The sequence below is a fragment of the Lasiodiplodia theobromae genome, assembly GCF_012971845.1.
Source record: "Lasiodiplodia theobromae strain AM2As chromosome Unknown scaffold_6, whole genome shotgun sequence".
Lineage (NCBI taxonomy): Eukaryota > Fungi > Ascomycota > Dothideomycetes > Botryosphaeriales > Botryosphaeriaceae > Lasiodiplodia > Lasiodiplodia theobromae.
In genome coordinates, this window is record NW_023336552.1 from 175,231 (window position 1) to 190,822 (window position 15,592).

At 54.2% G+C, this 15,592-nt stretch overlaps 1 protein-coding gene across 1 annotated transcript; it reads right to left on the bottom strand.

Annotated features, from left to right (window-relative positions):
* Nucleotides 1–1,224: 1,224 nt before the first annotated feature.
* On the bottom strand, nucleotides 1,225–14,408 carry LTHEOB_2312 (ATPAse AAA+ type core protein; the record flags this gene model as incomplete). The annotated part of the gene is made up of 3 exons (XM_035511111.1): nucleotides 1,225–1,698; nucleotides 1,758–14,047; nucleotides 14,105–14,408. 3 exons carry the CDS (start codon nucleotides 14,406–14,408, stop codon nucleotides 1,225–1,227), a joined length of 13,068 nt encoding a protein of 4,355 aa, XP_035364021.1.
* Nucleotides 14,409–15,592: the final 1,184 nt, after the last annotated feature.

The following is a 15,592-nucleotide window of genomic DNA, read 5'->3' on the forward strand; positions in this document are numbered from 1 at the left end:
AGGATTCAACCAACTTGCCAGCTGAACGGTTCGATAGAGCTACCATAAATTCTCTCTATGGATTGACAGTGAGCAGTTCTTACCAGCGAAAACGCATGGAAAGCACTGGAAAATCAAGCCGGGCACAGGAAACTTCCAGTAGATTCCTAGCAAACATGCTAGCAATCAGTCAATCAGGTCTATAAAAGACCGGCTAGTTAGCTGAATACAATCACCATGCGATCTTTTCAACTAAAGCTCATGAATTTAAACTGGCCCTAGTCTACCGATCATAGAACACACCGACGGACTTGCCCGCGTTGTTTTATTGCCAACCATAGATGCCCACTCGTGCCCAAGTGAGAGCATTCCGTCGATCGATTACAATGGCATGATTGATCTTCATTGCCCAGCATCAATCTACGATATCGATGGAAAGTATCTTCCTCGCTTCAAGCTGATCGTTTCATTCCGTCAACTATCAGCAGCGAGTGAATATCCAAAGATGTATGAGACGTGCTAACCAGAAAAGAAAAAAAAAAGAGCAAAGGCAGTTTATCGCCATTTGCTGGGCGTTTATTATTCTGCCTGCTAACGAATTTGTTAACTTAAAGATGACGAAAGCAATCAACAATCAATCAGATTTTTATACTGTGCATAGATGTGCCCAAGCTGTCACGCAGCTGATGCTATCGCATCACCCCTCCCCCCCCCCCAACTCAATTGAAAACCTTGAAGTCACGAGAACGAACAAAAATACCTGTGCACTAATAGGTTCTTACGAATCAATCTGCCCCGCCAGGCTGACCATAATTGTATCCGATTTCACTCAACTATGTCAGCAGGTTGGATATGATATTACATTTAGCATTTCATAGCGATGAGCAGAAGCGCCAGAGACGAACACCGTAATCACCGCCATCTAGACCACGCCGGGAACTACAGAGCAAAAAGTTGTACAGAGCGAGTGAAAAGTGACTCCGGCGAACCGTGTATACACAGCACATTCTATACCCTTCCCATACCGTGATCTTTCAGTACGCCGAAGTGATAATTCGCTAAAAAGCCAGAAAGAAATAAAAAGGTACAAGCCAGAAGAGAAATAGACTAAAGAGAACAAAGCAGAATGAAAGAGTGCACCACTCTTCGCCCCCCGATGCATCACCCAAACCCATCAACCTATCTACCTACTCCATTGCACCTTCGAACTCCACTACTCATCGCCTGACCAACCACGACACCACCTTACTGGCCATTCGACCCCTCCTGCGCCTCCGCCATGACCTGCTCACCCTCATCCAACAAGTCCGCCACCAACTTCAAATTGCCCACCATCGTCTTCGCCTGGCCGACAAGCAACAACTTCTCCGCATTCGCCGGCAAGCCCAGGTACGTCGGTGGCTCGCGCTCGGGCAGCTCGTTGACCCAGTCGACGAAGGCCTTGAACGCCGTTCCGCTCGGCACCTCCAGGCTCGTTTCGTCGTTCTCCGCCGTCGGCTTGACGATCTTGTGGCCCTCCTCGAACGCCGCCGGGTCCATGATGCTCGTCACCAGCTCCGTCAGGATCGTGAAGTCGTGCTCCGAGTCGATCTTGCCGCCGTACATCTCCGTGATCAAGATCCGGATCATGTCCCAAGGGATGTTCTTGGGCGCAATGTTGGTGCGTCCGTGAGCGACCGTCTCGATCCAGATATCGATGATGTTACTGCAGCACTCGTACTGTTTTTTCGGTTGTGTTAGCAAACGAACTTTGGGTAATATGTGTATGGATTACTTACGTCCGAATCGTTGAACTCCCAGAAGCCCTTCCAACCCAAGCTGGGCGCATAGCGGAGACGCTCCTGAACAACAGCATGCAAGAAGCAGAGCAACAAGTACACACGGGCACGCTCGACGGGCTGCTTCTGGGCGCGAGAGCTCAGCTGGCTCAAACTGTCCTTCATGTTGGCCCTGATACCGGCCGGCTGCTCGTACATTAGAACACGAGAAGCGCGGAGCAAGTTGACAGGGATCTTGGGGCTGGTCTCCATGGACAGGAAGAGGCGGAAGTCAGCGTGCGGCTTGAGACTGTCAATACGCTTCTCGAGACTCTGCAACCACGTGGGCGCAAGGTGGACGTTCTTGACCATGACCCAGTTGCCCGTCGCCGCCGCGGCAGTGATGGCCTTGTCTGCAGACGAGACACCTTCGTTGGAACCCATGGCAATGTTCGTGCACGAGACGTGCATGCGCTCGACGAGGTTGTCGACCTTGTAAGAAGCGTCGAAACCGGGCGACGAGGCGAGGGCGACCGGAGTGATCGCGCCCACCTGCTTGACGATAGCGCCCAGGTCGTCTGTAACCTCTGCGTATTCCTTGCCGAAGACCTCGTACACAAACTTCTCAACAGCGGGGACGAAGCGATCAACGCGGAACAACTTGATGAGCATGAGAGAGCGGAGGTGCTGATCCAGCTTCTCAGTATTGTCAGGCCAGACCGGCGGCACATGGTTCTCAGCGAGTTCCTCGGAATAGAACGTTTCCCAAGCAGCCGAATCGATCTTTTCGATCTCAGTCTTGAAGAGTCGGTGCTTGGTTGTGCGCTCCATAGCCTCATCCTTGCGGTCGTGATCAGTGGAAACGTCGACCGGGATTAGATCCTCATCCAAGATGGCATCGATAAGGCTCTTGTCCATTTTGTAAGGAGCAGCCTGCGCCAGCAGCATCGCCAGCATGACACGATCCTTGTGCAGCAGAGCAAGTGAGGTGCGGCGGTAGGTGTCGATGAAAAGACCCTTGATAATGTGGTCGATGCGTGCCGCATAGCTGAGATCCTTTGCTGTCCTCTTCGTGTCCTGCAACACGGCCTCGAAAATGTCCGTGAAGTATTGCAGCGAGAACTGGTAGAAGAAGTTGACGTGCCTCAGCTGCTCCAGCACAGCGAAAATAGCCGAACAAGAACGAGCAATGATCGTGTACTGCAGCGTAATGTTCTCGACCTCGGTCATGACACCTTCCGTCTCCGACACCTTGGCTGAAATTTCGGCCGCCTCCTTCTTGAGCGTCTCGAGCGTCTCGATGACGTTGTCGTCGTCGAGGATGTTTCCGCGCGATTCGTTGAGAGCCTGCAGCAACCTCTTTTCGAGCTGCCGAAGATGGACGGCAAACTCGCCCTGCATCTTGATAAGGTTGGAGCGGCGCTCGTCGACATCGGGTCTCTCGGACTTGAGGACCTCCGCCAGTGACTGCGTCTGCAAACTGCTCTGGGTGACAGTGAAGTTGACGAACGTGGTTCTACTGCAGATATCGGGCGCGAACATGGCTGAAGGATCTCTGGTAGAGAGGTAGAGTCTGAATGATGGCGAGAAATCGATCTCCTGCTTGCCGAGCTGAATGAGCACACGACCACCGGTCTTCTGGTATTCCTTGTTGAGCACATGGTTGAGGACGGGGTCGAGGTGCTCTGCGTCCTGGATGAGAATGGGGTTGCCGAAACGCAGGGCAGACTCGAGCTGCTTTGTGAAAGAGTCGTCCAAGAAACTAGTGACAGTGAGCTTCCGGTCCTGGCACTCCTTCTCCAAGAATTCCGTAACGCGTCCAGACGGGTCGATAATGAGCGGGTAGCGGTTGAATCTCTTGAGGATGATTGCGTTCTCTGTGCAGAGGTCATCAGCAGGAAGTGAGTTCTCTTGCCACTTGAGACGCTCATCTGCTGTCGACAGGTACTCTGTGACGGGGTTGGGTTGCTTGAAGCTGATACCAGACATGTGCATCATGTGGAACCAGTCCTCCGTCATGGCCTTACGGTACTGCTGATCGTAGTAACCTCCATAAGCGATGAAGGCCGCGGCAACGAGCACATCGCCGACGATGGTATCGATCTGCGTTTCGAAGCTCTTGCTGCTCTCCTCCCAACGACCACGCTCCGAAGACAAGCTGTCGAGTAGACGCACACTACGGTCAACCTTGGACTGGACGCGGCTCATTTCGGCCTTGATGGCCTGGGTTTCGCTGATGAGCGCCGCATATTCTTGTTTGTAAGCTGCAATACTCTCCTCCAAGGTGTCAATCTGCTTGGAGATGGCTTGAGCCTCGGCCTTGGTCTGCAGTGCAGCCTCCTCAAGCTGGCCGACCTCCTCACGAAGGGGACCGACCCTGTCCAAAATCTCCGAGTAGTTGACCTGAGCTTCAACCCACTGCACGAGGGGACCGCAGGCCTTCGATGCGCGGTTGACCTTGTCGAACGTGAATTCGTCCTTGCTCAAGAATTCGTTGCGCATCTTGATGCGAACATTCCTTGTCATCATCTTCTCGTTATCGTAGTTGACAATGCTGGCGATGAAATCATCCCTTCTCACAATGGCGACGATGGACTTCCAGTCTGACGTCTTGTGTCCCAGTAAGGTGCAGACGGAATCCAGCGCAAGCCTGACACCAGCAGGTGGGTTCTGCATGGAACGGACTTCGGTAAGATGTTGCCTCTTGATGTTGCTGACACTCTTCTGGGCTTCTTCGACGGCAGGTTCGGCCTTGGCCAAGTCGCCAAGCACAATCTCCCTTCTCTCCGCAACTTCCTTCTCTTGTTTCTCGAGCGCAGCCTGCACTTCGAGCGAGTGAGTCTTCCTTTGCTCTGCCTCACGCTGATCCGCAATCATTCGTTGCAGCTTCTCATTGGCCTCGGCATCCTTCTGTTCAAGCTGGGCCTTCTTCTGAGCAAGACTCTTCCTCAAATCGCTAACCTTGTCGACGGTCTCGCGCAGCTTCTCGAGACCAACGTTGAGATGGCGCTGCTGCTCCTCAAGATCCTCGCGCTTCTCGTTGTAAAGCCTAACGTACTGCGCAACAAAGTCCAAAAAGTGGCGTGGAGTCAAGTGCATGATCTTGTTCTGCTGCTTCCGGAGGCGGCCATTGAAACGGTGCAGCGAGTAGTGGATGTACACCATCGCGTTGACCACGGTCTCACGGTGAGAGGGCGGCAGATTGAGGTCTCTGTACGCAACCGGGATGCTGTCCGGAGACTTGAAGCTGGCACGATCCAGATCGACCGATTGGGTGAGTTCGGTGCCAACCTGGTAGAGTGCCTGGTCAGACCAATCACCAAACCAATTGAGAACGCAACGGTTGAACAAGGCGGGAGAGGTGGCAGCCTTGGAGGACAGTCCTTCTTCGGGCGGGTTCATGGTGAACACGACGTGGAGGTTCTTGACAATCTGCTGAGTGAACCACTTGTACAGTTCCTCTTGCGAGTCCAGGAGCAATCCCTGGCGCTGCGCGCCTTCCTTGCAAGACGTCATCAGCGACGCGTACTCGTCGCCCTCGAAGAGACCGGGAACTTCAGCGTTGGCAAGTAGGGTGTTCATGCGCTCCAGGAAACCGGAATCAAGGACGTTGGACTCGTCCATGATGAAGCAGATCTTCTCACCCTTACAACCGCACCTGCGCAGGACGTTTCGCAGGTCATCGTCGAAATCTTCGGCCGAGTACTTGCCGTGCACCTTGATTTGGTACACCTTGAGACCGTTCATCCAGGCGACGAAACGCGACAGGGTAGTCTTGCCGGAGCCACTGACACCAATAAGAATCAAGTGACCTTGAGGTTGACGGAAGACACGGTCAATGCGAAGTACGTGGTCCAGGACATCGTTGAACAGGATGAGAGGAACGTCAACCTCTTCTTCGCAGAAAGTCTTGAGACGAGCCTTGACAAAGTCGCGAAGCTGTTCACGCTCGACAGGGACGTAGTTCTTCGAGAGCCAGTTGGAGAAGAGGATGGGGCCACCGAGGGCCTTCTCCTCGTCAATTGTCGGGAAGTTCTCCACCGCAACACGGTGGATAGCTTCATCAGTCCACTTGCGCTCCTCCTCGGCAATAAGACGATCCTGGAAAAGACGGAGAGCCTCGTGAGCCCAAATCCTAACCAGTCCTTCGACGCTGAGATTTTCGAGCGGCCGGATAGCCTCGTACACACCACGCACCCATCTGGTGAGCTCACGAGGTGAGTAGACGTAATGCGGCTGGATATCGGGCGTGAAGCGTTTCTGGGACTCGGAGTAGACTTGGACCATGGCCTTCGTGAGAGGTTCTGCGTATCCACGCAACGACGGAATGATCTTGAGGACAGCGTTGTTGAACGTTCCGTAAATCTGCTGGAGAGAGATCTCACCAGGGTAATCGACCATGACAAGAGGGGAATGGCGCAGGAAACGAAGACCCATAGCGGTACGACCGGCATCGGTGGGCGGGTTACAGGCACCGACGAATTGAATGCGGTCGAGCGTGACCCAGCTCTTGTCAGAAGTCCTCCAGAACCCGTTCTGTTCAACCAGTTGCCTGATGAAAGAAATAGCGCGCTGAGTACCGTAGTTGTCAGGGGCAGGCAAGTTGATCTCATCACAGAAAATGACGAGCCAACGACCAATCTGGGTAGGGCTGAGGATAACTCCATTGAGCGTCTTGCGGTACTCGCAGTATTGCTCAAACGTCTTGATTAGGAGATCCGGAGTGGTGGCACTCGAAAAGTTAAGGCCGACAACCTCCATGTTGGGAAGCTTGCGAAGAGCGCTGAAAAGCGTCATGGTCTTACCGGAACCGGGGGGACCGCAAAGAAGCAGGGGCTTATGTTCAGCAAGCCAAGAGTACAGGACATCCTCGTGACGGACAGTGTCGATGGTGGGGATGACGACATCCGTCTGAATGATGGAATGGGTGTTGACCTCGACGTTAGGCACTTGGTTCTGCCAGAGCGTCCACTCAGCCCGGGGAAGGGCCACATCGAAATCAATAAGCGAGGTGCCTCCGCTGAGTGGTGGAGTGTCCACAGTGCTCAGCCCAGCAACCATGTCGCCAAACTCCTTGCGTTCGGACAGCGGACAATCACCGGTAAACGACCAGGTGAGTGCAAGAAGCAGCTTCTTGGATAGGAAGGCTTCAATCTGTTCGTCCTCAAGCGGGAAGTCTGGATGCTGGACATTGTACTCGAGCATGGAACGGCAAGTCTTGTTGAGCAGAGAAAAGAGCGTGTTGAGAACGCGAATCTCAGTGTACTCCATGATGTGGCGGAAGGGACGCGCGCCATCGATAGCCTTGCGTACGAAGCCGTCGTTAAGCAGACGATGCTCGAGAAGGTCGGCAACGAACTGTTGCAGTTGCAGTGCCTTCTGCGACATGACACCAGGAGCGACGCTGTCATCTTCCAAATCCTCGAAAGGCTTCTCGCGCAGCTCGCCAAGGTAGTTGGCGATCATCATGTCGATGGAAACAGTATCGTCGCTGAACCAGACCATACCACAACGAGAAACGGTGGCCAATGTTGCGTACTTCAAGGTCTCGACTTCGAACATGATTCGGACGTTTGGTGGCAAGTTCAGACGCTCACCGTTCGGGAGCGTGAGCAGCTTGTTGTCGTCAAGGACACTGTTCAAGTTCTCAACCCACTCAGGGTCGACATCACCATCGAAAATGATCCAATGGCGCTTAGTGTCCTCTCCACGAAGGTTGTCCACGATCTTACGCAGAATACTAGTGAACAGACCATCGGTCCATTCTCTTGTCGTGCTGTCCAAGCTTCCGTAAAGGTGCTCCTTCGACATGACCTTGGGATCAATGACATGACACACACCTTCCGTGCCCTCAACGCGCTGAAGAGCCTGCAGAAGCGTCTTCCATGCGGTGGATTTACCGGAGCCAGAAGAACCCACCATCATCACACCGTGGTGCAGGTTTTGGATCTGGTAGAGTTGAAGGACCTTGGTCATCCAGTTGTCGCTGACAACAAGACGGTTCTCGCCTGCTGTGTCACGAATCGCTTGCTGAAGGGCCTCGAGCGGTGCAGGCACGTATTCAACACCAGGGAAGCAATCTTCCTCGATGTCCCTCATAGTCTCAACGTCGGACTGGATAAGCTTGGGGGCGACTGTCTCGCGAAGACTCTGCAGCAGGATTTGAGATTCCATAACCTCATCGCCGGCGGCCGAGTCTTCTCCTTCCTGGGCCACGCGGTCACGCTTGAGGCCACCGGAGCTGACCAGCACACTCTTGAGTGCACGCAGACCAAAATCGTAGTGAGCCTGCTTCGAGAGGGACTTGGAACACTTGTCGAAGAAGGGTACAATTTGGCTGGAGATTGGCTTTGCGTGCGAGAAACCCTGAGAGTAGAGCATGACTTCGGCAATGAGCTCCTTGTCGGGCTTTGACATGGCAACACTGCGGAAAAGTTTCTTCAGGTTGTCAGGGAGGTTGGAACGACCGGCATAACCAGGGTTCATGGTGATGAAAAGACCAGTGTTCAGGTCGACACGAAGGTTGCGGCCAATCAACTCAATCTGGGCCTTCTCGTCGGTAGCGCCCTTTCGCAGGCCAAGCTGGATGTTTTGCACCTGTTGGGAAACGGCAGACAAGATACGCTCTTCCAAACGGTTGAACTCGTCGAAACAGCCCCACGCGCCGACCTGGCAAATACCAAGGAAGATGCGTCCCATGGCCTGGAAGTCGAAAGTGTCGTCACAGCAGAAGACGAGGGTGAAGCGACCGAGCTGGACACCAAGAGCCTTGACAGACTCAGTCTTGCCAGTACCTGCAGGTCCGTATGGAGAGCCACCGAGTCTTTGCGAGAGAGCCTGGGTGAGGGTCAGGAAACAACGGTCGGTAAGAGGAGTGCGGACAAGACGATCCGCAACACCAAGGTACTCGTAGCCGTAATCCAAAACGGCGTTGGCCATCTTGATCTTGAGACGCTGGAGGAAGTCGCCCTCAGGCTTGTACTCGTAGCGCATCTGCAGGAGCCATGTGTGATGGTTCTCAGAGTCGGCGCCAATCGTCTTCAGCTTGTCGATAACATCGCGTTGGTGGACACACTCAGTAATCAGGTGCTCGCACTTCTTGCGCTGAATGGTGTCGAGGTCTCCCAGAACAGCGGTGGCGAGAAGCTGCAGGATGTTGACTTGGCGCTCATACAAGGCCTGAAGAGTAGAACCACCGTTGCGCAGGGCATTGTCGACGTCGGTGGTCCAGCAAGCCTGTGTAGCAAGGACGACAACCTGTGCTGGGTACTGAGCAATGTAGGCCTCAAATGCTTCCCGGTCAATTGTCTCAGCCTGCAGAATGCCATTGAACTGTTCAATGGCCTCGGCAAGCAGCTCGGCAAGTGTCATCTTCATGTTCAACTCAAGCGCACCAAGCCATTCGTTGATCTTGGGAGTTTTGATGAGGGAGATTTCCTTCTTCAGCTGGACCTTCTCGTCCTCCTTCGAGGTGAAACCGGTGATGACGTTGTCCTCAGTAGTGATCAGGCCAGACAGACCGGCAAACATCTTACGCAAATGCTTGGCAATTCTGACCGTATCGTTGCTGTTACCGATGATCTCGAGCAAGTCTTCATCACCAACGAAGTAGAAACGAGGGAAGGAAACACGCTCGCGCTCAAGATACTCTCCGAGGGCCTTCTGAATCTTGTTGAGCAGCTCCTCGAGACGCTCGAGCGACTTCTGCACACCGGGAATAGCCAGGACATCGAGGATGAAGGGCGAACGAGAGACCTTCTTCATGACGTTCAGGAACTCGGAGTTGATGTTCTGGAAGCGAGAGGATTCCATCGGCAAAAGGTGCTTAATATCGGCGTTGCCGGTGAAAACACCCTCCAAGTACACCCACTGGCGCTGCACGTCGATCCAAACATCGAAGAGCACATGGATGCGGTTGAGCTTCTCCTCCCAAGACGATGCCTCTTCTTCGAACTCCTTGTAGTACGGAGAGTGTCTCATGGCTTGCAGAGAGTTCAAGTTCTCACTGCACTTAGCGAAGAGGTCGTCCCAACCACGAATCAAGCGACACTTGTTCTGGTAGGAGACAAGTTCCAGGGAATAGTTCTGCCAGGTCTCACGGACTTGCCTCAGGAACTCCTCGAGAGCCATCTCACCCATGGCTTGGGTGATGACATCGCGAATGACGGTCTCGCTCTGTGCCAGCTGGAGATCCCACACATCACCCAGAGTCATGGACAACGGCGAATATCTCTTGCTCGGCTTCAGAGCACGGAAGATCTTGATCCAATGGCGCTCGCGCACAGCTTCGGAACGCATATCGGAAAGGAGAGGGTTGACCTTGAGCAGACCCTTGAGATGGTTCTGCACATGCTCAAAAGCAGCATACTGGCGCATACGACTGGGCATCTCCTTAGTCATCTTGATCAAGTTGTCAAGGGACTGACGCAGCTTGCGAGGCTGGATACTCGTCCAGAGAGTGTCCCTGAGGTCGTTGAGACTGCTCCAGATGGTGGAGAGTGCAGCCCAGACGGACTTGAAGTCTTGGACTTCCTCGAGAAGAGTAGGCAGAATGCTCTCTCCACTGGGTGGGAGATCGAGAGCCTCCTTGGCTTCCGAGACCATTCTCGCTTCCTCGCTGAGCTGAGTGAGCTTCTGATCGAAGGTCTGCAGAGTAGCGGATGCCTCCTCGGGAGGAATTGTGCCGGAGACAGGCTTCTCTTCGTTCCATTGTCCAACGAGCTCAGTGATCTTGTCGTTCATCACCTTGTCCTGAGCAGTAAGTCTCGCCCTGAGCGCGTCCGTCTGGTCGTTGACGATCTTGCTCTTCCGGCTGAGAATCTCATTGAGCGTCGCCCACTCGTGATCAATCTGATCACAGTCAAGCCAGTCTTGAGGGAACTGGTAGCGCTGGCGGGTGAGAGTAGTCTGTCCTTGTCTGAAAACTTCAACCTCGGGAGCCAAGACCTTGACCTTCTGCTTGCACTGCTTAACGGAAGTGATGAAGTGAACGACTTGAGCAGTGGACGACGACTCAAGAGACTGGCCCTCGAGGTCCTTGCGTGCCTTTTCGATCTCTGCGTAGACCTCCGCCATGCGTGCTCCGAGACGAGCGGCAAACTTGACAAGGATTTCATGCTGCCACTGGTCATACTTGGCGTTGACCTTCATCTGGACTTGCTCGTAGTCGATGGTGACATTGCCGAAGGTGCGGCTAACATCTGAGGTATCGAAAGTCGAGCGCGTCTTGCGGATATCCTGCAGCAGCTGCAGCCATTTGCGGAGCTCATCGCCAAGAATATCGTACACTTGATCCGACTTGAGATCCCAAAGAGACTGGAAACGGAGCCAATCATCCACATAAACGCTGATTTCTCTAATCTTCTCCTCGATGGCACCGTATACGCGGGTGAGAGATTCAGTGCAGCGGCTTGGGAGTTCCACAAAACGGAGGCTGGCTGGATCCTGAACGGCCTCAAGGCGCATGTCGTATCTCGAGGACTTGATCTTCTCGAGCCTGCAGATAACGCCAAGCCAGTCATGCAATTGGTCGAGCCAGCTAGCACGGGCGAACTCCAGCGGGGGATCGAGGTAGATGACCTGGTTACGCATCGTGATTTCGTGAATGAGATGGGACAGGCGAGGACGGTTTTTCTCTGCGCTCTCAGAAGAAGCAGTAGTAGGCCGACCATCAATTTCAGAACCGTCTGCACTCTCGAAGGCCTCAATCCATTCCTGGATGGCGGTGCTCAGACGCACAAGAAGCGTGCGCTCAATCCTGGAGTTCAACTCCGAAACGTAGTAATGAAGGTTGACGTAATTCTCGAGGTTGAGCTGGTCGACAGCGCGCTGGATCACATCCAAGCTGGTGCGGAAAGCGTCATACTTGTAAGGGCAAGTTTCGAGGTCGGAAAGAGCCTTTTGGATGGTGGCGTGAATGGTCTTCAGGGTTTCCGTCTTGCTTTGAAGTAGCGAAACAGCTGCAGCAAACTCCCGGACGAACTGAACGTGCTTGCTTTCACCTCTTGCCGGAGTCAAGGAGTGATCCGCCGCGGCAAGCGGGCCTTGCCTGATGTGCAAGTCATAAGCGTGGACAAAACTCTCCCACTTAAGGGGAACACCCTTTGTGATCAAGCTTTGAGCATCGTTTTGGTAGCCGTGTAGGAGTATGGAAACCTCAACCATCTCGGTGATCGCACGAGTAGTCTGCGAGTACGTGCGCACACTCTCCATCATGCTGACAGCGTAGGGGTAGACGCGCTTTGCCTCCTTCGAGATGTTGTTGATGGCGTGGGGAACCTGGTAATTGAGCCAGAGCAGGTTGCGCACTTCCTTGAATAGGGCGATGACCTGGTGGTCAAAGTTGACGCCCAATTCCAAAGAGTTACCAGCGGCACGGTTGCGGGAGACGCTGAAGAGACGGCCGGAAATCGACAAGTTGCGCCTCTGGACCTCCTTCAGCCAGGCTTCGTAGATTGGCCGCGTGTCGAGCTTCTTTCTGAACATGTTGCTCTCGCTTTGGAGCTTTTGACCTTCCATGTGGAGACTCCAATCTTTGCCGAGAATATTCTCGACCTTGCCCATGTAGCCATCAAGCTGACGCTCAATCTGACGCGCCCAGATGACAGCACCTGAAACTGGAGGAAGGTCTCGGAGCTGGGCCATTGCATGAGCTTCAGAATGTCCGTACTGTTGCTTGAAGCGCTCGTGCAATGCCGAGATGTCTTGCTTGACATTATCAATTAGCTGAGTCTGATACTCAGAAATGGCGCCCCGGATCTTCGGTCTGACGAAAAGAGCGTTGAACTTGGAAAAGACGCGGAACATCTCATTGGCGTTCTTCGCCGTTGCCAGACGATCTCTCAGCCTGGCAATAATGGAGTTCTCGACACGAGATGTGCGCTCGTTGTACGTCATCTCAGCCTGCTCCCAAATTCGGGTTCCTTCGGGAGTAACGTCCAAGACATCGACGTCCTTCAAAGCCGCATAAGCCTGGGCAACTTCCTCCACAGCATCGACATCGCCAATCTCCTCCACGATGACAGCGTCGTCCTTTGCGTTGTCGGAGATCTCCCGGACCGTAGAGCTGGGGCCGAGTACGTTGACGATGGTGCGTTGGAGCTGCTCGTGGTTCTTCCGGAAGGTCGTGATGTACTTGAGCCTATCCTGGGTCCGGACATGCCGAGGCTGGATCTTGATGGGGATGAACTTCTCGTTCCTTCGGCGAGACACTTCACGCGCAACATTAGTAAACTCCTTGACGTTGTCGTCCCATGCGCGCCAAACGCCCTCGGCAAGCTTCATGGTGGCATCAAAATCAGGGAACTCCTGGTGCATGAGCTCGCGACCGTTGAGGAGAAAATGTATCCGAGCATCCAAATCGCCCGAGATGGCTTCCACCAATGCAAGAGCGCGCTTGATGGGGTACGGAGAGGCACGAAGCTTCTTGTTCAAATGACCGAAGATCATGTTGATAGAATCCTGCACCTTCTCCAACGAGGTGGCGGACAGAAGCTCATCAAGAGGGAAATCGCGCATCAGCAGGTTGTACTTCTGCACAGTTTCCATGGTCTCTTTCAGACCTGTGTCGGTGCTGAAACTGACCGTGGCCTGGAACCGCTTCGCGTGTCGGAGCACGTCCATGGTGAGGGACACGCCATCGCTGCGAAGCTGCTGCTCGATTCCAGCCAAAGCCGACTCCATGTTCAGCCAGAAATTAATTTCTTGATTTGCGGTACCGCTGGCCGGATCGCGGTTCGTCTTCGTAATCGTCTGTATCGACCTAATCCATCCATTGACGATGTTCTGCAGGTTGTTCAGGAACTTGCTGTCGTCCAACAAGGCCGCGGGGATGAGGTCGATGGTCGGCTTGACCCCCTTGGCTTGGGCCTCCTCCAACGCATTTTGAATTACATCAGGTTGAGCCAACAAAAGCTCGGGTATCTCGGTGTTCTGCTGCAACTGAAGCAAACTCAACTCTAGCTCTGCAATCCTCTTCTTAGCGCCAGGAATGCCAGTCCTGGCATCGACATCTCCTTTGCTCCAGCTCGGGTGGAGCGCCGCCTGGCTCTTCGTGTACGCATCAAAATACGGCGCCAGCGCCAAGTGAACGAGAGAGTGTAAAGCCTCGAATGGTGAGCTGAGAGGGCCCTGGCCAGTCGTGGTCGTGTCCGAGGACGCAATTCCGGGGAGATTGATGACCTGGATCTGCTGGCTGATGGGGGCGGCGGGGTTGATGGGCTGCGGACCCTTCAGGATGGCGATGCAGGCATCGTAGGAGCTCGAAGCGGACAGCTCGGAGGTCAGCGTGTAGATGTAGCGCAGCGACGGGACTAAACGAAATGAATGATCAGCAACGATCGGAGGTGGAGGCGAGCGCGTAGACGAACCTTCCGACCCGTTCGCGGCGTCAATCTGCTCGTGGTCGCCGATGATTCTCTGCACGTAGAGCGCAACCTGCGCCTCGAGAGCGAAGCGTGTGCAGCGCTGCAGGGTGTCGGCCAGCAGCGCCTCAGACAATAAGCTCCCGGGCGCAGCAAGGTCCTCTTCCGAGGCGCCCAAGGTGACGCTCAAAACTTTTACGAGATGGTCGACTATGACCTGCGGATCTATCGAGGTAGAGGTGGGTGCGGGCTGCTTGGGCGCGGAGAGGCCGTTGGCGGCCCCTGGGGATGTGACCAAGGGGTCCTCCATGGTGTGATTCGGTGTGGGAATCAAAGCGGATCAAGACATGTGTTTCGACGGACGGCGGGTGCGCGGCGGCGAGGGAGGTAGCGATGCCGCGGGAAGGACAGGTGAAGGGAGCGGCGGATGCGGGATGCGGCGGTGCGGTGTGGTTGTTGACGGGAGCAACAAAATACGTCCACGGCGGGCGCACTGCATACAGCGCACGCGCGGGCGACACGTCTTACCCCTGCACCAACCAGATTGCGATCCCGGCAGGATAAGCTTCTCCACCGCCTGCCATCACCGCCTTCTCGCCTGAGTTGCCCTGCACTCGCATGCCCGTGTCGGCTTCGCCCGAAATTTCTGTTGTCTCAGGTCGCTGCTAACCCTTGCTGCCTTCGTTTCGCATCGCCGTCCTCCTTCTCCACCCCGCACATCAATTGCTCAGGTAATCCGGTACCCTATCGCATTCTGCCGATCACGCCCATCCCCGCTAAAGCGCACATGCCGCTCGGGCCACAGCCGGCAAGAGCTACACGGACCCTGCCCTTCAACAAACTGGAGCACCAAGAGCTTTCTGATAATCTCGACTTTCCAAAGCCGGTCAACTGGATCCGCCTTACCGAGACTCACTAGCTCACGGACTCCATTGGCAGCTATTTCAACCAGAGCTCCATAGCACTAGAGTCGTCAACCGTAAAGTGGTGGCCAGGGTCTGTGTCGACGTGGCGTGCACAACCGACTCTTCAATCGTCGAGGTCGCGACCCCTGTGGACGTTTCGGGTATGCGCCTGATGCGCTGAATATTGTCCCTGTGAGGGGCATCCCCTTCGCGTAACATGTCGATCTCATGGATCGCCAGCATACACCGTTTTGGTTCAGCGGATAGTCCATCACTTGCCGGTTGCATCGCTACTCTTTACAGCCCTGTATGGATAATAATTGAGCCAGCCCTGATTAAAACTCCCTACAGATGAAAGAACAAATATTCTAGATGCATTACAGTTTCTTTCCACCGTTTCGACGGCATGAAACGTGTTCCTGAAGGCAGAAACCAAAGGGAACATGCATGATTTGAAACATGGGTTCTTTCAACTGTATCATATCTCCGACTATGAAGAAAGCATTTGTCAGTGCAAACAGAAGGCCTATGCAAACAAAGATCTAAGATAAAGTGCGAAGGAACACGGCAGGGACATAGTCCTAAATAC